Genomic DNA, 26,554 nt, shown 5'->3' with positions numbered 1-26,554 from the left:
ATCTGTCTGTCCCCCTATCTGTGTCCTGCCTTCTGTGTCCCTGTCTGTCTCTGTGTCCCGTTGTCTATTTGTCTGTCTGTCCTCCCATCTGTCCCTATCTGTCTGTCTATTCCCCTGTCTGTGTACCCCCATCTGTCTGTTCACATGCAGAAGTCTGTCTTTCTGTCTCTTTCTCTGTCCGTGTGTCTGTCTCTGCCTGTCACTGTAAGAGGAAACTGGCAGTTGGGATTGCAGAACACAACCAGATCATGGGCATCCCACCTTCATTTTCCCTCAGGTTTTTGCCACCCGCTTTCTCATCGGGTCCCCCAAAACATTCCTGGCCAGCTCCCAGAATCCTGCACTGAAGCTGAACTAAGCCAGCTAGTATCTTCTGTGGTCCCCTGGGTGAGGGGAAGTTGCCAGTCTATACTTGGGACTCTGCTTTTCATGGCAAACCTCTGGCTTTGGAAGCCGACATTGGGGCCCAGTGTTCAATCTTTTCGAGTGTGAGCTGGGGCCCCAATACCCTGGATCACCCAGTTTCTTTCTGGGGATTCATTCCAGATCGCATTCAGCCCTCATGGCCCAGATGGCCAAGTGCCTGGAGCTCTGAACTAGCAGGAGGGAGGCTGAGCTGTTTTATAAGCAGTCTGGTCCATAAAACAAGCAGAGTCTCTGTGCAAAGACTGTCAAAGTAGTTAAATCAAGTATCCTAACAAAGTGAGACAAGTTTTCCAACCCAGGAAATATGCAAAGGAAAGGAAAACGTCTCCTTTTGGCAGCACTTTTGTCCTGTGAATCAGTCTGAGCAGGCGGCAACGCCAAGGGCCATTCAAAGCCAAACGCTGGCTTAGAGGTCCCTCAGGAAACTCAGTAAAGGGGCAGGGTTGCAGGCCAGGGGTGCCTTCCTTTCTTAGTCCATCCCCCAGTCTGATGTGCTACATAAGCCTGGAAAGCATGAAGGAGAAGCAGAATTACTCTTAAGAACTAATTTAATGTTCACTGGAATCAAGAGAGAGTTCTAGTTCTACAGACAATTGAGCAACAAGAGTGAATTAAGAGTCCAGTCTAGGCCCTATCTGACTCCTATCTAGAACAAGAGAACCAAGGACAAGCCTTGGAAATAAAGGGCTAGAATTACCAAGTTCATGGGTCTAGTCTTGATCATCTGAGAGTAATCCAGAATTGTTCCTGTCCAAAACTCCTAAAGGTTCTTGGGAATGAAGCTAGTTAGACATATATTCTGGGATGCCTAGAGCCAGCTGCTTCACGCAAGCTCCCAAGTTCTAAGCTGACCTATCTCTACCACTCCACAAGGTTTGGAGAGACTATCTTAATCATGACAACAATTGACATCGGTTTAGGTGCTCTGAAGTTTCTGCTGAAGGTCTGAAAATCCTGTGACTTTTTTGCTTCCTGTGTCTAAGAGTCTTTCCATTTCCCAGCCAGGTAATGGGCACTTCCTGCTTGGTAGGATTTGAATCCTGGGCTCCTGACAAATCTGCCATTCTACCTGCTGCCTCAGACTGTCTGTCTCAATGGGAATGCCTTCAGGATGGCACCCAAGGCCTGACCACACCAACACACTCATTGTGGCTTCACTTCCAAGACCTAATCAGTCTTATTGCTGCCCATTGCTCACTAGTGCCAGTCAGGGCTTATATCCTGCAGACTCCCAGATGTCTCTGGCACTAGGATTACTTCTCTATCCCATGAGGATCAGGTCTGGAAAATTCCAGTTACCATACCAGCTCTGTTCAATGAGTTAGCGCTACCCTTTAGTCCTCAATCTTTTTTTTTTTTTTTAAATGGCAGATTAGAAATGACAAATAATAGAGGGAGATTACTTTCTAGTCTGCCCAGTAGTCCTAAGTATAGGAGCAAAGCTTTCAGTCTAAAGTTCAATAGACATTTTAATCAAGTAAAAGTGCCTCCTCCACATAAGGAAAAAGAAACTACCCAGTGAGCTTTGCAGCGGCTCCCAGGATGAGGGAAGCATTCCAAGAAGACACTCACCTAGAGTTTCCACAGTATCCTGTTTCTTGGCTGTGCCCTTTGTGTTAATTTCACAGCTAATGTGATAAAAAGTGAAAAGCAAATGATGTTTTTGATGAAGGTGAATGGGAAGTTCAATTTTAATCTGAAAAGACAAAAAGACATCACACGTGGCAGTTTATTTCAATTTTTCCATGATCAAATTTCATACCAAATTTGTTTTCATTTGACTTTTATCATGGTGGTCAGAAGGCATTCCCTGCCAAGGGGGCTAGTTGGGCAACCCCAGAGTATTTCACAACTTCGCAGCCTATTTCATGTTTGCAATGCTGTGCCCTAAGGCTACGGGGGGGGGGTCTCCTTGACTTCTATTATGTCATCTTGGCAGCCCCTCAAACGCTAGGTAGAAAATATATAACCATCACTCCTGCCCACCCTGCCAGATACAAAGACATTTGTCAAATTGAACCTCTTAAAATAACATACCCTTTAATTCACATGCATAAAGCAGCAAAGAGACCACTTTTTGCTAATGTCTTTTGCCTCACCATAAATATGGCAAATTTTTAAATCTTCTCATCTTCACAAAGAAAGTTCCAAAAATCACTTAGTAATAGCCCCCAAAATATATCCCTTAAAGGTTTTCAAAAGGAACTTTTCTCTTCAGTAAGTAGATGAAAACTAATTATTACCCATTATATAGTGAATATAACCACAATGCTTGTCTGAGAAGCCCTCAAAGCATTTTAATACCATGACCTCATTCACATTTGTAATACCTCTGAGGGATGAAGAAGAGCATTATTCTCATCCTCACAAAGCATGTAATGCAGCTTGAGATAACATGTTTTATTCTCTCTCTCTTTCTCCCTTTCCCCTATTTCTATCCCCTCTTCTCCTACCCCCTCTCCTCTCCTCTATCCCATCTTCCTATTCCTATTCCCTCCTTTTTTTTCTGACTCTTTATCTCTCCCTGTATGTATATCACTATCTCTGTTTTTCTCTATATATTTTAAAGACAACATTCTTCCAGACTGAAATGGTCGAAAACCCTGGCTCTGACACATAGTAACTATGGAATCACAAGCAGGTCACATGATTTTTCCAGGTACCACTCTCAGTCTTCATTTTTATAAAATGAAGGCTTGGATTTAGGAATCTGCAAGGTCCCTTCCAGCTCTAAGTCTAATATGATATATTATGAATAGATGATCAATTTGTGATCAATAGTTATTAGTCATAAAGGTAATCCCAAGGCTTAGTTATACAGCTAGGTGGCTCCCTCTAGACTCTCCCATAAAAGGGCATGGGATAAAGGGCTAAGATGAATTCCGCTCTCTTTGATACTCAGCTCACGTTCTCAGGTGGGAAAGGACCACAAGAAGTACCTCTTAAACATCCCCTTGAACTTTTGGCTTACAATCTACTGAGGCAAATTCTGGGCGTAGCCGATCTCTCTTTTCAGCCCATTTTGTTGCCATGTTTAACTCACTGGTTTGTTATACAGATGTAGAGGTAAGCGCAGGTTACTATCTTGTGATAATGGTAGGGGGTACTTGCATATTCCTCTTCAGGAACAAGGTTTCATGGTTTGAGAGTTCAAGAGGGCAGTGTAGCCTGGCACTGGGCTGGGGCCCACAGAGACAGGATGGATGAGTTTGAGGGAAGGTGGCCAGCTGTGGAGTGAACGCCAACAAAGCGGGCAAGACAGACCAGGGTGGGCAGATAGCAACCCAAGAGGCAAGCATACAAAGGCACGCAATTCAGAGAGCCTGAGAGGAAGGGCAGGAAAGATCTTGAGCATAGAGAAGACAGACATACAGCAAGCTGGAAGGGAACAAAGCATCCACACCAAGAAACAAACAAGGAAGACCACAAAAAGGAAGGCAGGCGTGGTGATGGAAACAGGGGAGGGACACAAGGATTTCATAAGGTGAAGTGGGTACTCGGAAGGGAAGACCTGTGCTAAGGGGGCTGCAGACTCTCTCTTTGAGAAAATCCTGCAGCAATGGAATGAATGCTAATGAATTAAGGGCATTAATGTACCTCCTTCTGAATGTAACTCAGTGGTACGAATGACTTCTCAATGGAAGGGGATTTGGCAGCCATGAAGCATGGAACTTTTTCAACTGGGGGTCTTGTGACTGAATGTGAGGGTTGCAAAATTATGCTTTATAATCAGTAAATCTCTGGTTTGTACATGTCTTTCTATACTTCTATACCCAGGGTCACGTACAAATTTCATGGGTGAAAAGGGTTAAGAGTGGAAAAAATTCAAGAAGCCCTGCCTTAGAGAGTGCCCCATCTAAGCCCCTCTTCTTTTACAGCTAAGGAAACAAAGTCTAAGAAGGGAAGGGTTTGCTCGAAGGGACCCAGCTATCCAGTCACCGACACTGCTGTCTCTCTGTGGAGAAATCACTTCCTCTAGCCATTCTCCTGCTCAAGGGCTAAGTATCAGCCTCCATTTGCTGGCATAGCCTCCACCAAGTAACGAGACAGGATTTCCATAGACAACAGCTTCAGATTCACATATGGCCAATCTGTTGGAGGAAGACATTCTTACCTCATCATAGAACTCTGGATTTTGGTTGTGATGGGAGACGATAGCAAAAGCATTTGTGACAAAAACAGATCCGGCAGGTTTGCCATAAATACACTGCAAAAAGAAACACATTCACTGGTTGAATCCCATGTTGTCCTGTCTGAGGGGTCTGGGGACACAGGGACAAAGTAAAGCATCGGCCGGGAAAGCAACGCTCCAAAGATCTGGTCAAAGTGGCTAACTAAAGAAGGAGGAGCCTCCAGAGGCCACTCATTAAAATGGATGTAGAGCCTAGATACAAGGAGATGCTCCCTACCTCTTAGCAGCCAGTGGGAAAACATTCTGAATATTAGGCAAGTGTTCTCCTTGGGGCTCAGTCAATCAATCAAGTGGCGCAGCCAAAGAAACAGACAAAAGAAATCCCCCCCCCCCAAACATCCAAGCCTTCTTTGAACTTCATCTACCATGAAGGGCTGGCTTTCTATTTCTCGAGCTCTGTAGGCCATTCTTTTCCAGTGTGAGTTTTTTCCCTTTAAAACCTAACACAGGGCTATTCTTTTAATAGTTTGCCTCACTTTTTTCCCTTTAAGACCTAACACAGGGCTATTCTTTTAATAGTTTGCCTCACTTTTCAGTTACATTGATGGCCTGGATTTTGTTGCTGCCCAGGGTCATCCTAGTTTGACTCACTTCTTTACTTCCTGATGAACCTTTTTGCCCACTGAGAATTGGCACACTGCATATACATCTGTGACGGTGTAACTGTGAGATCACTAAGTGTATACTCCGAAGTCTGGGAGGGATTTCAGAATGAGATTACATAGGATGAGGAGTTACTCAGGGGAACACAGATTTAGAACTTCAGAGGTCTCCTAGTCTAAGCCTCTTGCTTTCCACTCAGGAAAGTGAGAATAAATTCCCAGAGAGAATAAATGATTTGCCCAAGATCACACAGGTAATGACAGAAGATTTGAGGCCCTCTTAATTCCAAAGCCAGTATTGTTTCCATTGTACCAAGAGGCTTCTTTTTGCATTTATTGCCACTGAAAGTAGAAATGGAGAAAAGGGGCTTCATTCAAACTACCTGATTTTGCCCGAAATGTAGGTTTCTAGATGAAACAATTTTTTTTTTTCCCCTAAAGGTAAGGGCCGCTCAGCCTGAAAAGAAGGTCCTGAAGGACACCACAGACTCCCCTGTCTTCCAGGCAGCTGAAACAAAGTCTGGAACAGATGTCGTGTGGATTGGGCGCCCTCTAGCGAGCCTTCTCAGGCTCTCCAATTGGAGAAGCTCAGCTGAGACAGAAGCCTCGAAAGGGCCCTCTCTGATAATGGCCCACACCTTGGCTTTGGAGGGACTCCAAAAATTGAGGCACCAATGGGCAAGGCGCAAAAGGTTGGCCTCAAAGCATACTGAAGCAGGCACACTTGACTTCTGCCTGCTCCCAGCCGAGCTCAAAGGAGCCCGGCGAGTCTATGATGATTCTCTTATAAACTCCGGCTGCTCAAAAGTCCAAATGACTGCGGACCTGGAAATGAATAATGGTGCAATGGCAGAATGAGGCAAATCAAGAAGCTACAGGCAGGAGAATCTTGCCCGAGCCATCAGGCCCTCGCTTATCATTGCTGAGTTCTACAAGGACAGTAAATCCAAGGAGAACTAGGGATCTTTATACCACCTTCTCTGCAGGATCTTCCCTCTATTTTATAAGACTAGTGCATGAACACTGGCTATTGACCTCCTGGAGAGTAAAGGCCCTGGTGCTAACAGAAACAAAGCAAGAGTGTACCTTCAGAGCGCTAGCGTCGCTTTCATCCGAATCCCGGAATTCCACACACACAGCAATGTTCCTGGCCTAGGGAAAGAAGGTATTATTTAGAAAGAAGCCACAGGACAAAGGGTTTGAGCAGAAACTTGCCATCTGGAAACGAAGCCAAAGGCCTGCTCACCTTGGCAAATGTTTTCTGGCTGTCATACTTTAGATGTAAAGGGTACACATACAGGTGGTTTTTGTAAACGGTAAAAGGATAACAATATTTTGCCACTTCAGGAACAAACTCTTCAACTTCCACAGCAATGTTTGGAGAATTCTTCACAAAAGGCTTTACGGGCACATAGGAAGCAGTGACACAATCTGAGAATGAAAGCAGAGCTAGGTAAGGGCCACACATGATGCAGTTACAGCCTACACTGTAACACTTTTCAAATTAAATGACCTACAAGTGTGTAAAGCTATCTGAGTAACTGCTCAAAAGGCTGAATTCTAAGAGAATTCTTGAGAATTAAAGAAGAAAACTACAGAGGCCAAGAGGAATGAATGCTGCTGCTTGAGGCTTGGTTGTTCCTTCTTAACACTAACGTGGAGGGTACTTGCCTACAACACAAATTGCCATTTCAACACTCAACTGTGTGAAGAAATCTACTCTTTTTTCCCCTCATGGCTGTGATTTAACTTTTGTTGCATTTTTTTTACTGGCAGCAGCAAAATAAGAGTAGATTTCCATTGTTAAGAAGCTCATAGAAAGTAACTCAAAAAGGTAATTGGGTCCAAGTGTAATTTTTCACCTGTGAGACAATGGAAAGCTTCTGAAAAGTCATTTTCAAGATGTGTACCCAACAATAAAACATCTAATCCAGAAAAGGAATTCCACAGAGCTACAGGAGACTTTAATAATGCAAGTTATGAAAAGAAACAACCGTTACACTGCAGGAAAAAAAAATTCCTCGTGCCCCAGGATGGGAAAGCAGACATGAAGCTGGAAAGCGGTAATGAAGACGAGCTTTGGAGAACCGACTCTCTCCCTTTTTCCATTCTCCAGAGGTGACAATGAAATAAATGTAGCCGGGAAAGCCTATCCTTTGGGCAAGAGCAGTCTGATCATTTTATCATACAACCTTTTGACTTCGCTTATGAAATGAAGATCTAATCAACAATGTAAATACTGGAGCTGCCAGCAACCTTGGAGGTCAAGCCCAAGTCTCTCATTTTACACAGAACACTAGGCCAAAAAGTGAATAGACTTGCCCGAGACCAAAGGGTCAATCTGTAATGGCCACTATTGCTTTAGATTTCCCAGTGAAAAGAATATGGCGACCACAATGTATCATAAGTCAAGAAAGTTATTTTTAGTATTACACATGAGAGTTCTTACTTGAGAAATCTGGTGGTACACATTCTATTACAATGTTTAACTGGCCAGGTATGATCTGTAACTTGGTCTTCTCTGGCCTGAGTGTAAAGGAAACATACGTTAATCTTTAAGTTGTGAATATGAGACATATCAGCAATAGTATTCTCAGTCTTGAGAGAAAATCCAATGTTTCCCCAAATATTACTCAAATTTCTTTTTAAATATGATTAAAATGCATTTATTTTAGTAAGCTAACCAACTTACTTCTTGTATTCAGAAAGCAACTTGAGAATATCTTCACTAGAGAGCTTGCTGCTGTCTTGTTTATAGAAAGGAGAAAATCTCCCTTCTAGATCCAGAGAGCCTTGAGTATCTTTGAACACTGGCCTTAAAGAATAACAAAAGGATTTTTCAGTATCCTAAAATACTTGTAAGTGAACTGAAATTAAGAACTATTTCTCTAAATTCAATCTTCAAGGAATCCTTACATACTGAGTGTCTGGGGAATACTCTAAGTTGTCTTTAGTACCACTGTGGCTGGGAATATAAAGTTTCCAGTGGGAAAGCCTTTGGATGCTGATGGTGATGGTGATGATGATGATACGACCACAACAGCTAGCATTTATATAGCAATTTAAAAGTTTGCAAACCACTTCACATGTTATTTTATCCCCCAAAATAACCTTATGAGGTAGGTGCTATTATTATTATGCACATTTTACAGATGAGGAAACTGAAGCAAACAGATTTAAGTGACCTGGCCAAGATTTCAGTTAGTGATAGAGGTAGTGTTTGAACTCAGATCTCCTTGCCTTCAAAGTGTTAACACTCTATCCATTGTAATACCAAAGGCTTGGTCAGCACTTAACTACTGTGAATATCTTTAAAGGAACTTCCTTTGATTTTCAACCAACTGCTATAATCATATTTCTCTCAGGTTTGAACCAATCCTTCAGTGAGGATTTCAGCTACTCCTGAAAACCAAAGCAACTCTTAGGAAAGAGGGAATACATGTAAATGGCAAAAAGGAAGGAGCAGGGAAAAGAGGAGAATGGGGTCATGAGAATAAAAATTTGGTTTTATCTTTAAGTTTTTCACATGTTTTGCCGTCCTGTCCAATATGGAGGAATAAGAAGTCAAGTTCGTGTATCTTCAGTTAGGAACTTTTTCTAAGAGCACCATACAACATGGCTCCCACCTTTGAGCACTACCTACAATGGCTGCAGAATGCCAACCTAAGCCAACCTCTACCCCCTATCTCCCTGGGTTTTACTTTTTTTTCAATCCAAAAAAATGAAAACAGTGAGACTTTTCATGAATTAATGTGCTCTATACTTTGAGATCCTCCAATGACAGAGTTGAGTTTAAATAAAAAGAAAGCTCATATAGTCAGTTTTTCTTTCAATGTGTGCTGTCTGGCCAGAATTAACTGAATTATTCACAACAGGCTGTCCTTTCTCCTGATGAATCAGGGGTTTAGACAGCCTATTTGCTGCTGTTTGGTCATTTTTTCAGTCATACCCTTGACTGAAGAGTTCTTCATGACCCCATTTGGGGTTTTCTTGGAAAAGACAATGGAGTGGTTGACTATTTCCTTCTCTGGCTCATTTTATGAGGAGGAAGCTGAGGCAAACAGGGTGAAGTCACTCGCCCAAGGTCATGCAGTGTCTGAAATCAGATTGGAACTTAGCAAAATGAGTCTTCCTGATTTGAGGCCCAGCACTCTATCCACTATGCCATTTAGCTTCCCTGAACAGCCTATACCATTGGGCAAGCTGGGAGCTGGGTTAGGTCCCGCACTCTGTAACCAACTAAGGGAAAAAAATGCACATAGGCCATAATTTGTCAGTCTTTAAAAAAGCTAAAACCTATTACCTGAGCTACGTGTGGCCCATGTACCCAGCATCCCCTTTCTTAATTAGGCATGCTGATGAAATGAGTATAGCTACTGGAATGTTTCTCTTTTTAAAAAATACTCCCAGTATCCAGACAGATACCTATGAGGGCAATAACATCGGCAAGGCACAATGGCTTCAATTCATTCATTTTCTGACTCGGGGCCTTTTTCTATTCCCTGGCTTCCTTCCAGGCGGCTTAGCTTATGAACCGTATCCTAGGAGAAGCCTTTCCTGATCCCCTTGGAGGTCAATGCTCTCTCTCTCTCTTCCTCTTCCTCTTCAAATGAGCATTTTGCACATAACCTAGCTGTTTGCAAGTGGTAAATAACAATGATCATAACAGCGATTGTTTACATGTCACTTTAAAAGTTTGCTAAACACTTCATAATCATCTCAACAACCTTGTGAGAGATGCAATTATCTCCATTTTACAGAGGAGGAAAATGAGGGGAAAAGAGGTTAAGTGGCTTGCGCAATGTCACAGTAGCTGTTTGAGACAGGATTTGAATTCAGTTTTTCTTTGCTCTAAGCCCAGTGGTTTTTCATGTCTGTGAATTCACTCTGTGCCATCTAGTTGCCTAACAAAATGAAAGCTTCTTGAAAAGAGCAAGTATTTGGGCAGCTAGATGGTACAGTACATAGAGAGCACTGGCTCTAAGGGCTGTACTTAACACTTCCCAGATGTGTGATCCCGGGCAACTCACTTAACCCCAATTGTCTCACTCCCCCCCCCAAAAAAATAATAATTAAAAACAAAAGAGAAGGTGTTTTTCATTTTGCCTTTGCATATTTTTTAATTTTATTTTATTTTTTATTAATTTTGTAATTATAACATTTTTTACAACATTATCCCTTGTACTCGCTTCTGTTCCTAATTTTCCCCTACTTCCCTCTACCCCCTCCCTAGATGGCAGGCAGTCCCATACATGTTAAATATATTATAGTATATCCTAGGTACAATATATATGTGCAGAACCGAATTTTGTTGTTGTTGTTGTTGCAAAAGAAGAATTGGATTCGGAAGGTAGCCTTTGCTTATTTAACACAGTACTCTGCATATAGTAGGTGCTCAATAAATGCTTGCTGGACTGTGTCTTCAAACATGAAAGAGTGAAAGATGTCACTGAAATGTCTTAAGATGAAAAAAGGCAATGTGATATCCAATGACGGAGAGCTGGCCTTCAAGTTAGAAATAAATGGGTTCAAGTCTCACCTCTATACATAATTCCTGTGTGACTCTGGCCAAGTAATTTAACATTTCGCAACCCCAGGCACCATTTTAAGAATACACGCTACAGAAAAGTTGACATTCTGGATCAGTGGAAGGAGTTCTCTATATCAATGCACCAGGGGGTGCCACATTATACCCAGGATTAGGACTCGAGTCAGAAAGAACAGTTCTCATGTTATTTCAGTCATTTCTAGGTGTATGACCTTGGGCTAGTCATTTAACCTCCATCTGCCTCAGTTTCTTCACTTATAAAATGGAAATAAGAACAGCCCCTACTTCCCAAAGTGGTTTTGAGGATCCAGTGAAACTTGAAATTCAGTGCCTGTCACAGTAGGCAATATATAAATGCTTATTTCCTTCCCTTCTACCCAACCTTGAGTCAAAATGGGACAACTTCCCAAATAAAGAATTAGAAGGTTCTCAGTAGATACAAATCAAAGGAAAAAGAGTTCTTACACTCCAAATTTCCTGTTTATTGAAAATAAGAAAAAAGTCCTGCTGTATATTGTATACAGTGTTTAAAAAACTCATATTGAGCATATGAGCTCAATACAATTTAACAAACAAAACCAATTGTTGCCCCCACCCCCACTCCCTAGAAGGATGTAAACTCCTAGAACGCAAGTGCTTTCCACTTTTATTTTTGTATCTCTCAGGCCCCCTATTGTACCTTGCACATAACAGATGCTTGATACATACTTGTTGGATTGTACAAAATCCCAGCATAAAGACCCAAAGGATGTGAACGCAATGTGTACAGACCTGGCGGCCCAAGCGAAGGGCATCCGGTACCGTCCAAGCCTGCTGCACACCTGCCTGGCTGCCTTATGCACCTTCTGGGCAGTCTAAGGGAAGAGACAGGACAAGAGAGTCAGCTATTTCCATTCATTTCCGTTGGCACATGACTCAGAACAAGTCACTCTCTATATCAACCCCAGTGAAGCCATTAAATGGAGCCCACTGTTTTCCATTTCCTTCAAAAATAACAAAAGCAAAAGGATCCACTAGGATCTGACGCTGAAAGTCGCTCCCAACCATATTTCCATTTGGCTTAAGCTTGTTTCTTTTTGAAAAATGCTAATTAATCTGACTGAAATGGCCTTCACAGGATACATGTGACCTCAAGAAAAGAGGCCCATGACCAATTACCAAGATAACGAGTCCTGCAGCAATAAGTATCAAGGAGTTACCATGCCTACAAGGTAACAAAGGAGGGACAAGGCAATGAAGCCTTGGTCTGCCTCCTGTCTCTAGGGAAAATGTGGCAATCTAGCACATTTCAGTGGGAAGGGAGCTTTCTTTCATACTTTCAAGCCTTTTCCTTCACAAATGAGACATATATCCTGACAACATTTACCAATTAATAAACTCTTTGAAGAAGTAATGAATATAGGGGAAGAACACTGAATTTGGATTCAGAGGACTTGGATTTGAACTGTGCTACTTCAAACTTGGATGGCCTTGGGCAAGGCACATCTGTGAGATAAGGGGGCCAGACTGGACAGGCTGTGCAGTTGCTTCCAGGTCTTTAGGATATTAAGAATCTCTAGGAAAATGGCTCATGGCAACAGGAGGGCAAAGGAAAGAGCATCAGAATGCAGTCAAAAGATCTGAATTCCACTTCTGCTCCCTACCAGATAGCCAATTGCCTCTCAGTAACTTACAGGATGTTTCTAGGCCTCCCTTGGGTGAGTGCTCTCTAAGGCAATGCTTCTTAACATGTCCTTCTCAACCTCATGTGAGGTATCATAATTTAGTGTGGGGGTAATGAAATTATGCTTTATTATTAGAAAATGTTTGATACACACACACACACACACACACACCCCTTTATACCCAGAGTCAAGTAAACATTTCTTGGGTGAAAAGGGGTCACAAGTGGAAAAATTTCAAGAAGCTCTAGTCCAAGGTACGTTCTGGAGTTTCCTCTTCTCTAGATCTAAGAGGTAACTGGAAGAAGTTATCTGTAGCTGAGCAAAGCCACTTGGTAAAGAACCTATAACGTCTAAGCTGTCTCTCCTTTCCAACATAAACATGGAAAGTAATGGTAGCCTTCAATCAGAACAGAAATGGAATGGAACATGCGATTCCTTCCAGCTGCTCTATGTGTTTTATCTGTGCTAACAAAAGAGAGAGAACACTCAAAGAAAAAGAGTTTTTCCCTTGGAATTGACTGAAAATAGTGTTTTAAAAAACTCAGTAAGATATAAAACTTCCCTCCCTCCCCAGTCTGAAATTCTGCCATTTCCGCCTGCCAAATACCTTAACTGGATCAGAGGTCTTGATGTAGGGCTCAACACAATGTGTAATGCTCCCCTGTAACACCTTCTCCACTCGGGCAACAAGATAAATTTCAACGTGGGGATTAATCACTGAGAAAATTCCCTGAAAGAGGAAAAAAATCATTGCAGTCAATCAATAAACATTTATTAAGACCTATTGTGTGCCAAGCACAGAGCTAAGAACTAGAGACACAAAGAAAGGCAAAAAACATTCTCTGGCTTCAAGGAACTCAGTCTAATGGAAGAGACAGCATGGAAACTACAGCAAACAAGACAAACAGGAACTAATCAACAGAGGGAAGGCATGAGAATTCAGAGAGCCTAGAAAAAGCTTCCTGCAGAAGGTTAGAAATTTTTTTAGAATTTAAAGGAAGGACTGGATGCTAAGAAGTTGAGGTGAGGAGGGAAAGCCTTGTAGGGACGGGAGGCAGCCAAGAGATGAGGAACGGTAAGGATGCCAGTGTCACTACAGAGAAGAATAAAGGGACTGGGGGGGCAGGGAAAGTGTAAGAAGACTAGAAAGGTACGGGAGGGGAGGCTATGAAGGGTTCTGAACACCAAACATAGGATTTTCTATTTGATCCTGACTGTGAAAGAGCAATACTGGAGCATCCTGAGGAGAAGGGTTGTGTAGGAAGATCACATTGCCAGTGGAGTAAAAGAAGGACCATAGAGGAAAGACTTGATATAGGCAGAGCAACTAACAAGTTATTACATTAGTCCAGGCACAAGGCGATGAGGGTCTACACCAGAGTTGGGGACAGAGGGAAGAAAGGGCACATGCTGCAGAGATGGTGTGGACATAAAATGCTTAGGCTTTGGCAATATATCAAACAGGGGTAAGGTGAGAGAGTAAAGAGCTGAAGACGCTGCTGAAGTCACCAGCCTGGATATCTGGGACAATAATGGTACCCTCAACAGTAATAGAAAAGTTAGCAAGAGGGGAAGATCTGAGGGAAAAGACAGTGAGGTCACTTTTGGACATGGATAGAATGCTCTGCTTAGGGTCAAGAATTCAAATCCAGTCTCAGACACTTATGCCTCAGTTGACTCACATAAATAAGCATAATAACAGCACTTTCCTCACAGAGTTCTGAGGATCCAAAGTGTTATTTGTCAAGTTCTTAGCCCAGTGCCTGGAACATAATAAATACTATATAAATACTTTCCCCCTTCCCTCCATGCTGAATTTGAGACTTCTTTAAGACATCTATTTCTAGAAGTTTAAAAGGCAGACACAGATGCAAAACTGGATAATCAGCAGAGAGGTTAAAGCTGAAATTGTAGATGTGACAATTATTAGCATAGAGATGATAATTCAATGTGTGGAAGCTAAGGAAATCACCCAAAAAACCCTCAATATATAGGGAGAAGAGGGCTCAAGTTAGAGTCCTGGAAGTAACCTCCAATTAGGAAGCATGACCTGAATGAAGATCCAGCAAAGGTAAGTAAATTGGTTGGAAGAGAATCAGGACAAAGAGGGACACTCCCAAAACCTAGAGAGAAGAGATTATCGGGGAGGAGAACGTGACCAACATTGTCAAAGGCTGCAGAAATCTCAAGAGAGTGCCACTGGATTTGGCAGCGAAGAGATCACTGGTAACTCTGGAGAGAGCAGTTTCACTTGAATGATGGGGCCAGAAGCCCAAGTATAGAGTTCATGAGAGAATGAGAGGAAAGGGAGCATTGACAACCTTCTCAAGTAGTCTAGCCATAACAGGGAGTAGAGATGGTGGATCTCTACAGGGGTGGATCAGGTGAGGAACTTTTGAGGAGGGGAGGGAGAAGAGGGAAGGTTTATAGGCAACAGGGCAGTAGTCAGTATGAAGAAAGAGATTAAACTGCAGAGAGAAAAGGTTACAGAGGGGACAACCTGCTGGCTAAGATGGGATAGAACGGCATCACCTTCATGTAAAATACTGGCCTTGGCAAGGAGGAGGATCACTTCATTATATGACATGGGGTGAAGGAAGAGATCGTAGCCAAATGCATGTAAGTGATATGAGATGAGGAAGAGAGAAGAGGGAGCTCTTGGCAAATGGCCTCATTTTCCTCCCAGTAAATTATGAGGCAAGCTTCTCAGCTAAAAGGATGGGAGGAAGAAGAAGATTTGAAGAGGGATGAACTGATTTGGAAGGGCTACTGCGGCCAATGATATTGAATTAGGGACACATAAAAGGATTGCCTTATAGTAGTGAAAGCTCTCTTGCTACCATGCTCCCAAGTGATATTTGAAGTTCAACCAAGCATGGCTCCCATGGCTCCAGAACAGTCTAGATGAGCCCCTTCCATTCATAGCTCTCCAAGCTCTCAATGTTCCTTTGACAACAAATTTCCAAACACCTCCATAAAACTGGGCTGCCCTTTGCCCCTGTCGATTAGTCTCTTCATTAACAATCAGCAATGCGTAGCACAACTGCTCAGTTAGCAGGATGGGTCTCAGACACAGAAATATGCTTCTCAAATAGAGCTGGAGGTGCATTTTCCTGCATCACTCCTAAGACTTGGAGTCAATTCCATTCCTCAATTAGCACTAATGACAGCTGAGGGACCAAAGTCCTTTATGGTACTGTGTAATAAAGAAATGAAACTACTTTTGAGAAACTGCATCTGTACTGCCGAGAAAGCTTGGCTGCTTCTGCAATAGGAGAGAGACAGAAGACTCAAAGACCCACTTTTTAAAAAAGTTTGGTCTATTTAGGTAAATATGCTCGAGTTGCAGGACCATGCTTTGATGGCCTGTGAAACAGCAACTGGTACCAAGTCAGGCTCTTTCTGAAGGCAATTTTCTCTCTTACTAAGATGACTATTTCCAAAGAGTAGCCACATGAAGCAGTCCCAATGGCAAACCCATGGCCAAATGTGACTCCACACAGCCTTCTTCTGAACTCTGTCATCAATCATGGCAATGGGTATAGCCTACAGTGTAGCAAAATGAGAAAAAGCCTCCCTCTTGGGAAGAAAACAGCCACCCATTTGGGTGGAGTTATCATCTCTCCTATATACTCTGAGCCAGGCAAAGCAATGACAAGTTGCTCTCTTCTCCAGTTAGCAGACCTTCCTGCTCAAGACTTAGCTCATATCCCACTTCCTGCAGGAAATCCTCCTTTTAACGACAGACCACCAGTTTCATCTTTAGCTTTCCTAAACTCTTAGAGCACTCACTGGCAATCTTTACACATTTTAACACATGATACTCTGTCTTCAATTATTCTCAGTATTTCTCAGTGATGATGTATGAGTGTGAACCTTATCTCAAGAATCAAATCTGCAGGTGAGCCAAAGGGTGGGCCTAAGTGTAGGTGCATAAGAGCCACATAATGTATAAGAAGCAGAAAAGTAGGTGGGCTAGCATGTTGCTCTGCTACCACCCATGCAATGACAAAAGCTCTCCAAGCACATTGAAGGGATACTCTATGGAGGATCTATGGGAAAGTATGACCAAGAAGTCCCCAGGATGAAGAAGTTGTGAGTAGGTTTGTGTAGGCTGTGAGCCACACACAGAGTATCCTTCTGTGCTGATTAGATCCACCAAAGTATTCTCTTCACACTGAAACACATTTTGTGCTGTGGGTATTCAGAGACGGTTTTGTGATCTGCTTTTCTTACTGTCTGAGTGCCACAGAACGGTGGCTTAGGGAGCTTTGCGCTTTAGTGTGTTAGCTAAATGTACATTGTTATCATCACACTACCTATGATTATGGCTGCGTGCCACCCATAACGGACTGTTAACATTTTTAGCACTTCAGTTTCTCTCTCACTACTTCCGTGGGTACCTAGATCTTAAAAAGCAAGACTCCAAAGATTCTTATAAAACCTTGAAATTGCTGACATTGCATTCCTGTTTTTAATTCATGAAGCCCTGTAAAGGCTAGGCTGTACACACCTGCTTAATATAGCGTAATTGAGATTCTTCAATCCCATGAATAAAATACTCCTTAGATGAAGATCCCTTTGGAGTACCATCACTGTCCATGTGTCCTGATGGTCCCAGTAACATTTCCCGAACAGCTGGGGGATTAAGGTCCACATGGAAGTCAGCTGAAATCTTGCAATTATTTTTCACATCAAACAAGGCAAGGTTCAGAAAAAATGGCTCCACCTGGGAATTGAAGCAAACATTTGCATTTTTAATACTGACAATTCATTTTTAAGACTCTGAATCCCACCGAAATCTTTTAATCATTTCTGCAGCTGGGAAGCTCTTTGTATTCATTTTTATACTCAAACTCAAGATGAAAGATGGCTCATTCACATACCAGAAAAAGACATTCTAAAATAACAACTGGCAGACTTCGTCCAATTTGAAGTTGCATTCAAAAGCAAATTTAGAAAATCCTACCGTTAATATATTTGTGAAATAATTTTACATGCCACTGAGAGCCAACCAAGAATATGAAAGTCAAATTGTTACTTGTTTAAGTCAAACAGTGGAAGATGATGCAAAGTGATCTCTATCTCAGAATGATATCCTTAAGCAACAAATAAGAATCTAAAACACCTTTTAACTGAAAACAAATCGAAGGCTGTTTGTCAGTTGATTAATATACCAAGGCTGGGACGAAAAAGCACTTCTACTTGTCAAGGGGAGGAGGATTTCCTGAATGAAACGAAACCACCACACCGGTGGCTAGATTGTGGTTTCTAAGAGGCAAGTCATACATACGTTTGTGGGTGATCCCTGAGCGCCGTCTCCAACATGGCCCAGGACATTGAAGGTTATGTCATGGCAGCTCACTATAAAACGACGGCTACACTTTTCTTCGAATGGTCTTATATCTGGCTCAATGCCCGAAAAGTCCAACCTCTAGAAAAAACAGGAAGAAATTATCAACCAATTAAAGGACATGTGACTAAAAACCTTGGGTCCTGATTGGCAGGACCCAATCTTAGTTCAGGTCCTGACCTCTGCTAAAGACAGATAGGCAGATAAATCACCATCTATCACAAAGAGACCGAGAAGTTATATGAATGTAATGAAATGTTAGTGTTCTATATGAAACAATGACCAGGATGCCTTCAGAAAATCCTGGAGAGACTTACATGAACTGATGTTGAATGAAGTGAGCACAACCAAGAGGACATTGTACACAGTGACAGTAACATTGAGTGACTATTAGCTATGAGAGACTTGGCTCTTCTCAGTAATACAGACAATTCCAAAAGATTTGTGATGGAAAATGCCATCCACATCCAGAGAAAGAATTACGGAGTCTGAATACAGATCAAGCATAACTTTATTTTGAATGAATATGAATATTTCACTTTATTTTTTCCCTTTTTTGTCATTTTCCCCTTTTATTTTGATTAGTCTTTCACAAATTTGACTAATATGGAAATATGTTTAAAATGACTGTGCATGGATAACATATCAGATTGCTTGCTGTCTTGAGGAGGAGGGAGGAGGAAAAATTAACCACTCGCAATTTTACAAAAATGAAAGTTGAAAACTAATTTTCCATGTAATTAGAAAAAAATAAGATAATAAAATGTATATGGGGGGAGTGATATCCAGAAGAGAACATGTCAATGACACATCATCTGAGAAGCTCTTCCATCCCAGCCCTCAATTTCCAAGGTCTGAATACCTTAGCTCAAGCAGCCCAGGGGCTCATTATTTTTGTTCCATTCAAAAATTGTTATCATCGAAGGGAAAGGGAGCTGTATGTGCAAGAATTTTTGTGGCAACCCTCTTTGTAGTGGCCAGAAACTGGAAACTAAGTGGATGCCCCTCAATTGGAGAATGGCTGAATAAATGTGGTATATGAATACTATGGAACATTATTACTCTATAAGAAATGACCAACAGGATGATTTCAGAAAGGCCTGGAGAGACCTACATGAACTGATGCTGAGTGAAATGAGCAGGACCAGGAGATCATTATATACTTCAACAACAATACCATATGATGAGCAACTCTGATGGTCGTGGCCCTCTTCAACAATGAGACGAACCAGATCAGTTCCCATAGAGCAGTAATGAACTGAACCAGCCACACCCAGCGAAAGAACTCTGGGAGATGACTATGAACCACTACATAGAATTTCCAATCCCTCTATTTTTGTCCGCCTGCATTATGGATTTCCTTCACAGGCTAATTGTACACTATTTCAAAGTACGATTCTTTTTGTTCAGCATAATAATTGTTTGGACACATATACATATATTGTATTTAACATATGCTTTGACATATTTAACATGTATTGGTCAACCTGCCATCTGGGGGGGGGGAAGTGGGGGAAAATTAGAGCAAAAGGTTTGGCAATTGTCAATGCTGAAAAATTACCCATGCATATATCTGGTAAATAAAAACTATAAAGAAAACTGTTATCATCATGTCTGGGCTGGACATGATCCATCAGTAGACTGATATCCAAATAGAGTTCTCTTACTTTCACTATTTGGGGCATTGTCACATCACATTGGTTTGTTATGCTCAACTACACACTTTTTGGGTATGAGGGGAAGAGGTACTCACTGGAAATTGACAAGGATGTTTGTTTACTTGTTTTATTTAGCAAAGGATAAAAACAACTACAACAATAATAAAAATATTAGCAGTTAGCGTAGTGATTTAAGGTGTCCAAAGCACTTTATAAGTACTAAATCATTTGATCCTTACAACAGCCCAGGGAGGTACATGCTTTTATTATATCCATTTTACAGTTGAGCAAACTGAGGCACAGAGAAATTAAGTGACTTGCTCAGAGTTAAAAAACAAAAACAAAAACAAAACTAATAAATGTCAGAGGGATAATTTAAACTGTTTTCCTGACTCCAAGGTCCAATGTTCTATCTACTGAGCCACTCAGTTGCATGTTGTCTCATAAATATGAAAAGAAATAACCAATATGGGTATCAGAATAGTGAACAAAACTCTTTTCTCCAATCAGTGAAGTGATTTAAATCCTGGTAAGTTTCTCCACCTATAATACTACAATGAACTGCAGCAGTGTTACCCAGCCTATTGCAAAAGACCAAATCCTCCTCAAAGGGGCCTTATGTATTAGATCTGCTTACAGCAGCATGTGAAGGCAATCTGTTGTTACTTGTGCTCTCAAAGAGTGCAATGAGAAGAGACACGGCATGAAACCATCCAAACGGCCGCCCATCTGGAGGCCAACTATCCCATCTGAAGGCCCATGGGGCCCTTCCCTACCAATCTGACTATGAAGCCTCTCTTTTAATCACCCAGGAGAGCATCTGAGGCAATCGTGTCAACATGTCAAGCTGGGAACTAAAAAAAGGGTGAAAGCTCTAAAGAGGCAGCCCTCAGGGAAAGGATGCCCAGGGTCTACTTCCTCTGTTTCCATAAGACTGACATCTCTTGTCCTCGGAACTTCACTTACAAATGCCAGGCATCTTTCTTCACAGTAGCTCATTGACAAGCAACTCCCACATAAAACCAGCTCAGTTTTATGACCACAAACATGCTCCACCACAAATTTAAAAAAGAAAGCCTGGCTGGCTTTGGTTTCAACCGCATTCAGTTGGTGCCTTTGTACAGCAGGAACAAGCCTGACAGGTCCAATTAAAGCCCAATTATCGGGGGGGGGGGGGGGGGGGGAAGACAAGGCTCCTATGTATTTGGCATAAGGCTGATATTCAAGAAGCCAGACGTGTTCCTCTTATCAGTTACTGAGGAAGGAAAAAGGCAAGCAGACCAACAAAGGCTCCTCATTCTCATGGTGCATCTTTGCCGCACTACTTCCTAATTAAAGACAAAAAAAATCAACTCTTTACCCAACTTTAAGGTGTTGGGGAGAAAAGAGTGTGAATATAAAAATATATTGTGATACCCACCTATTTAAAATGAGCAAGACACAAAGAGGAATCAGTAATGTTTGGGGTACAAAACCAGGAGCTCAACATTTCACCGGTCTTCCTCCCACCCTGCCTTGATTCTTAATGAAAGCCTCCACTCTACCCCACCTCCAATCTGTTCTCTATACCCCCACTAGAACAACAGAATTAAGACTCTTCTGCTGCAGACCCATCAGAAGCTTCATTTTGCCTACCAAACCATATCCAAATGCCTTTGCCTAGCACCTAAGGCCTTCCAGAAGTAAAGCTTCCCCATGCTGATATCATATAACTATTTTCTTGAATGTATACTGCATTCTAGCCAAATAAGGCTCCTTCTGCCCCCAAATATACCCATTGCTTTCCTCACGATGTTCCTTCCACGTGCCCAAAATATTCTCACTGCCCCTCTTTTGCCTGATGAAATCTTAGCAAGCCTTTAAACCTCACCTCCTTCAGCAAGGCTGTTCTGGTCCCCTTTCTCAATAACAACCTCACCCTTTGGGTCTCATCTATTTCACTGTTAAGTGCATTAATATCAGGGCTGAATGCACTCAGTATCTTGGAAGATATTTTATGGTTATCTGGATTTGGGGCTTCTGCTCCTTCTGGACTAACCTTCACGAAGGCAGGGTCTGTGAGCTCCCAAAACTATAGCTCCCACAGAGCCCAGCTCACTGCTCAGGATGCATCCAAAAAAGGGTCTTCAGGACTCCTCCAATGATAGCATTACCTGTACATCAGCATCAAAGGAAAAGAGGTTCTGTCTTCCATCTCCTCTACTGAGCTTGTTCAGCTGTTCAGTTTCTCTTCCGTACTAAAAATGAAAAGAGACATCTAATTTTTAAAAGATCAAATCCTTTTTATTTTTCTTCAAATACTAGTGTGCATTAAAATACACTTTATAAAAAAAAAACTAAATCCTGACAACCTAAAAAAAAAAAAAGCTTTCCTAAAGGGACACTGGCTCAACCAAAGAAGAGCTGAAGAGCTGTATCAATTATTGCTCTCATTGGTGCCTATGAAAACCTGGAGATCAGGAGCCCCACGGTGGACTTTTTCACTCCCCTCCCTCCACTAGCTGTACCTGACACAGCACTGGTTCCCTCCCGTTAAAACCCAAGACAGCCAGTTTGGAAAAGGTCAGAGAAGGGCTTGCATGAGCTCAAGGCAGACACGGAAAACTAAGATTCTTCAGTCTGGAAAGGTAAAGATCGAGAGGGGACGTTGGAAAATCACTGGAGACTGAGATTAGCCAAATACGTGTTATTCACCAGGTCTTATGTTACACCAGGGACCATGAAATAAAGACCTGGCAGTTCAGTTTTTAAAAATGGGGAAAGCACGATCAAGGGTAGGGACCAGCTGGCAGTCACACAGCAAGCCAGTCAAGAGGGCGAGCTGGCTAGCTGGTGCTCCCTTCCAGTGCCTGTCTTTGGAAGGTAATGGATTCTCTACCCTACTGGGTCTTTATGCAGGAGGCTAGATTCCTACTTATAACAGATGTCATAGAGAAGATTTCTGATCAGTTAAGCATTGGGCCAAGTGCCCACTGAACCTCTCTCGGTGCTGAGAATCTGTGCCTCAGCAGGTTTCTGGGATATAAGGAGGAGAGTCGAAGAGATTTTTGGAACAAATTTCCATACAGTTCAGTCACGTGTGACTCTTCATGACTCTTTTGGGGATTTTATTGGCATAGATCTTGGACTGGTTTTCCATTTCCTTTTTTAGCTCATTTTACAGATGAGGAAATTGAGCCAGTCAAATGAGCTGCCCAGGGTCACCCAGCCAGTAAGTGTCTGAGGCTGAATTTGAACTCAGAAAGATGAGCCTTTCTGACTGTAGGCCTAGCACTCTGTTTACTTAACCACCTGGCTGTTATATATGTGTATATATTTCTATCATATACACACATACATACAAATTCAAATATTCACAGTGTGGTTCACTTCCAAAATTTGACACTTGGTAACGAGACACACACACACTCTCTCTCTCTCTCTGTCTCCCTCTCTCTGTGTATATGTCTGTCTCTCTGTCTCTCTCTCTCTCTCTCTCTCTCTCTCTCTCTCTCTCTCTCTCTCTCTCTCTCTCATACACATACACACACACAAATGCACACCTACCCCCCAAAAAAAGTATATTTCTAGAAAATCATTAATAGAATGTCAATCAGATTACATCATGGAGAGGAAGTGCAATGTGCAGCTCTCACATTAAAAACTTCCTAAAGGGCTTCAATCTTTATTAGGGGCTCTCTGTAACCACCAAGAGTGAAATGATGAGGGGGAAGAAACCCACCCCCAAGAAGAATGGCTATCTATAGCTGGAAACAGTACCACCCAATGGGAGATGCTGCTGACATTAGAAGAGTTTCTCCTTCATTCTCTCTCTGTTTAATTTAAACCGCTATTAAAAACAACAACAACAACAAAAAGTTCTACCTTCATTAGCTCAGGGTGCATACTCCTCTCCAAGCTTTCCATGATATTCTCTGATTTCCCTTGGCTGCTTGTTTCATCTTCTGTAAATTCATTAAAAGCAGATGTTCCAAATCATACAGATCATGTCTTACTAATCACCTCAGAAAAGGTGCCCAACCAGCTCTCCTCCACCCATGCTCAGATAAGCTTTCTGATTATGAGAGCAATGGAAAACGTTAATGGACTCTTGAAAATCTGCCATGAATTTCCCATCCAAAGTGTCCAATTTCAAGACTGCTTATATTTCCCATGTCAGAATACACGCATTATATTTCTTATATTTCTGTCTTAATCCTTCTGCCTCCAGAGTCACCTTTAACTAAGGAAAGGGTCAAGACCCAGATGTTTGCCCACATGCCCAGAGACAAGGGCATCACCTCAAGAATGGCTTGCTCAAAATCTGGAATTATGCCCCAAAAGTTGTCAAACTGTGCATACCCTTTGACCCAGCAGCGCTACTACTGGGATTATATCCCAAAGAAATACTAAAGAGCGGAAAGAGACATATATGTGCCAAAATGTTTGTGGCAGCTCTTTTTGTTGTAGCTAGAAACTGGAAGATGAATGGATGTCCATCAGTTGGAGAATGGTTGGGGAAATTGTGGTATATGAAGGTTATGGAATATTATTGCTCTGTAAGAAATGACCAGCAGGAGGAATACAGAGAGGCCTGGAGAGACTTAAATCAACTGATACTGAGTGAAATGAGCAGAACCAGGAGATCATTATGCACTTTAACAACAATACTGTATGAGGATGTATTCTGATGGAAGTGGAAATCTTCAACATAAAGAAGATCCAACTCACTTCCACTTGATCAATGATGGACAGAGGTAGCTACACCCAGAGAAGAAACACTGGGAAGTGAATGTAAATTGTTAGCACTAATATCTGTCTGCCCAGGTTGCATGTACCTTCGGATTCTAATGTTTATTGTGCAACAAGAAAATGATATTCACACACATGTATTGTACCTAGACTATATTGTAACACATGTAAAATGTATGGGATTGCCTGTCATCGGGGGGAGGGAATAAAGGGAGGGGGGGATAATTTGGAAAAATGAATACAAGGGATAATATTATAAAATATATATATATATATATATAAAAAAAAAAAAGAATGGCTTGCTCAAAAACTCTGACCTTGCACAGACTCCACGGCCTCTTTCTTGTCTTGCCCTGAGCCATCTGCATTGATCTGAATGACCTTTCTCAGTGTTGTCAGCCACTCTTCCATGTCCTGTTCATTTTCTGCTGCCAGATAATGGCTGTACTTGTCTAACATCTTGAGCTCGAAGGCGTGACGCCGCATTTTGGGACACTGATGGTAAAAGATAAGAAACACATCTGGTTAGTGGAGTTACTTCTGTCTCCTTGCTCAATGAACACATCTGCCAACTAGAATGGACATCAATTAGAGGACGAAGACCACACTTTTATGTTCAGTCATCACTTCCCTCAGCACCCGGCACCTAGCATCCACCATGCATCACTCAGCACCCAGTATCTAGCATCTGGCACCCAGCATCCAGCATCTGGCACCCAGCATCCAGCATAGTGATAAGCATTGAGGAGGTGCTCAATAAATACTCTTGGAGTGTAGGAAGATGCCTCACTTCTTGGACAGTCTCCCGTCTTAGAGCAGAAAGAAGATAACTAAGTTCCAGAGAAGTGTCCAAACTCCCATAGCTTAACGGAGCTAAGCTGGAATTTAGATTTTTTGGCTCCTGCACAATCAACATCTCCCATGATCCCCTGCCTACCTGAACAACATCAATGCAGGCATCCAGGTAAATGCAACCTTTTGATTCCTTTGAATTCTTCTCATCTTTATAAGAATTAAGAATATATGAACCATCAGGAAGGTGAGTTAAATAAAAATACCTTCTCTTGAACACCTGTAAAAAGACAAGAGCCCCAAGAAAGCATTAGTCAGGCTTCCATTGAATCTCGACCATCTCTTTCATCTGAGGATCTCAAAGGCCTTTTCAGACATCATTTATCTTAACAATCTACAGACATACCTGTGAGGTAAGTAGAATTATAATTATCTCCTTTTTAAAGATAGAGATGGTGAGGTCAAGTAATTGGCCCACAGTTAAACAAACACTGGAAAAGAAATGGACTCTTCAGAATCCTGGAGCCCTCATTCCCAAATATCCTGCTATTCTGTGGGGGTAGAAGAAACAGCAGCTGGGCAGTGGTGGCTTGGCTGTCCCTGGGACAAGGAGCATCCTCCAGCTATTCTTGCTCCCAGCAGTTTACTTGGTATGGCATTTTGGTGGTACCTTGCTTATGATATAATTATAGTCCAAACGATGATGATCATAACTCTTATTTTATCAACTCTGAAGCTAGCAAACTATTTCCTATTCCCAACATGTTCCAAACAAAACTCATTAGCTTTCCACCCAAATTCTACCCCCCTAACTCCCTTATTTCTGTCAAAGGAACTACCATTCATTTAGCCACCAAGACCAAATACCTCTAGAGGCATCCTCCACTTTCCCTCAGATACATACACCAATGGCCACTCAACCGCCAAACTGTGGCAATCACATCTCCACATCTGGTCCATCTCCCCTAATTCCAAGTCTAACCTTGCTCTCTACTCACACGGCCAACATTCTATGTCATCAATGGTTTCATCATCATTTTCTGACTAGCCTACTGCATGGCAATAACCTCCAGGATGCTCTCCCTGACTTTCATCCTCAACACAACTGCTAAAGTGATCCTCTGAAAGCATGTTAGTCCATGTCACTCTAATGCTCAAGAATCTTCAGTGGCTCCCTATTACCTTTTTTTCCCTTTTTTTATTATTATTATAACATTTTATTGACAGAACATATGCATGGATAATTTTTTACAACATTATCCCTTGCGCTCACTTCCATTCTGACCTTTCCCTTCCCTCCCTCCACCCCCTCCCCTAGATGGCAAGCAGTCGTATACATGTTAAATATGTTATAGTATATTCTAGATACAATATATGTGTGCAGAACTGCACAGTTCTCTTGTTGCACAAAAAGAATTGGATTCAAAAGATAAAAATAACCTGGGAAGAAAAACAAAAGTGCAAATAGTTTACACTCATTTCCCAGTGTTCCTTCTCTGGGTGTGGCTCATTGTGTCCATCATTGATCAATTGGAACTGAATTAGATCTTCTCTTTGTTGAAGATATCCACTTCCATCAGAATCCATC

The 26,554-nt window shown here is 41.9% G+C and overlaps 1 protein-coding gene across 7 annotated transcripts in view; it reads right to left on the bottom strand.

Annotated features, from left to right (window-relative positions):
• DOCK11 (dedicator of cytokinesis 11) overlaps positions 1-26,554 on the bottom strand; it is a 199,325-nt gene that overhangs the window by 82,022 nt on the left and 90,749 nt on the right. For all 7 annotated transcript variants that reach the window (XM_074277427.1, XM_074277422.1, XM_074277424.1 and 4 more), the window contains 14 exons: positions 25,112-25,246; positions 24,492-24,669; positions 23,308-23,387; positions 21,597-21,680; positions 17,726-17,866; positions 16,946-17,161; positions 13,040-13,162; positions 11,540-11,622; positions 7,913-8,035; positions 7,670-7,746; positions 6,467-6,651; positions 6,307-6,372; positions 4,541-4,633; positions 1,999-2,122 (listed from right to left, as the gene is read on the bottom strand). In XM_074277427.1, the coding sequence (XP_074133528.1) occupies positions 1,999-2,122; positions 4,541-4,633; positions 6,307-6,372; positions 6,467-6,651; positions 7,670-7,746; positions 7,913-8,035; positions 11,540-11,622; positions 13,040-13,162; positions 16,946-17,161; positions 17,726-17,866; positions 21,597-21,680; positions 23,308-23,387; positions 24,492-24,669; positions 25,112-25,246 (1,708 nt within the window). The remainder of the gene's footprint in view (positions 1-1,998; positions 2,123-4,540; positions 4,634-6,306; positions 6,373-6,466; positions 6,652-7,669; positions 7,747-7,912; positions 8,036-11,539; positions 11,623-13,039; positions 13,163-16,945; positions 17,162-17,725; positions 17,867-21,596; positions 21,681-23,307; positions 23,388-24,491; positions 24,670-25,111; positions 25,247-26,554) is intronic.

The sequence above is a fragment of the Sminthopsis crassicaudata genome, chromosome X, assembly GCF_048593235.1.
Source record: "Sminthopsis crassicaudata isolate SCR6 chromosome X, ASM4859323v1, whole genome shotgun sequence".
NCBI lineage: Eukaryota > Metazoa > Chordata > Mammalia > Dasyuromorphia > Dasyuridae > Sminthopsis > Sminthopsis crassicaudata.
Note: the sequence above shows the minus strand (reverse complement) of the source record. Positions and strands in the feature narration are given on the sequence as shown.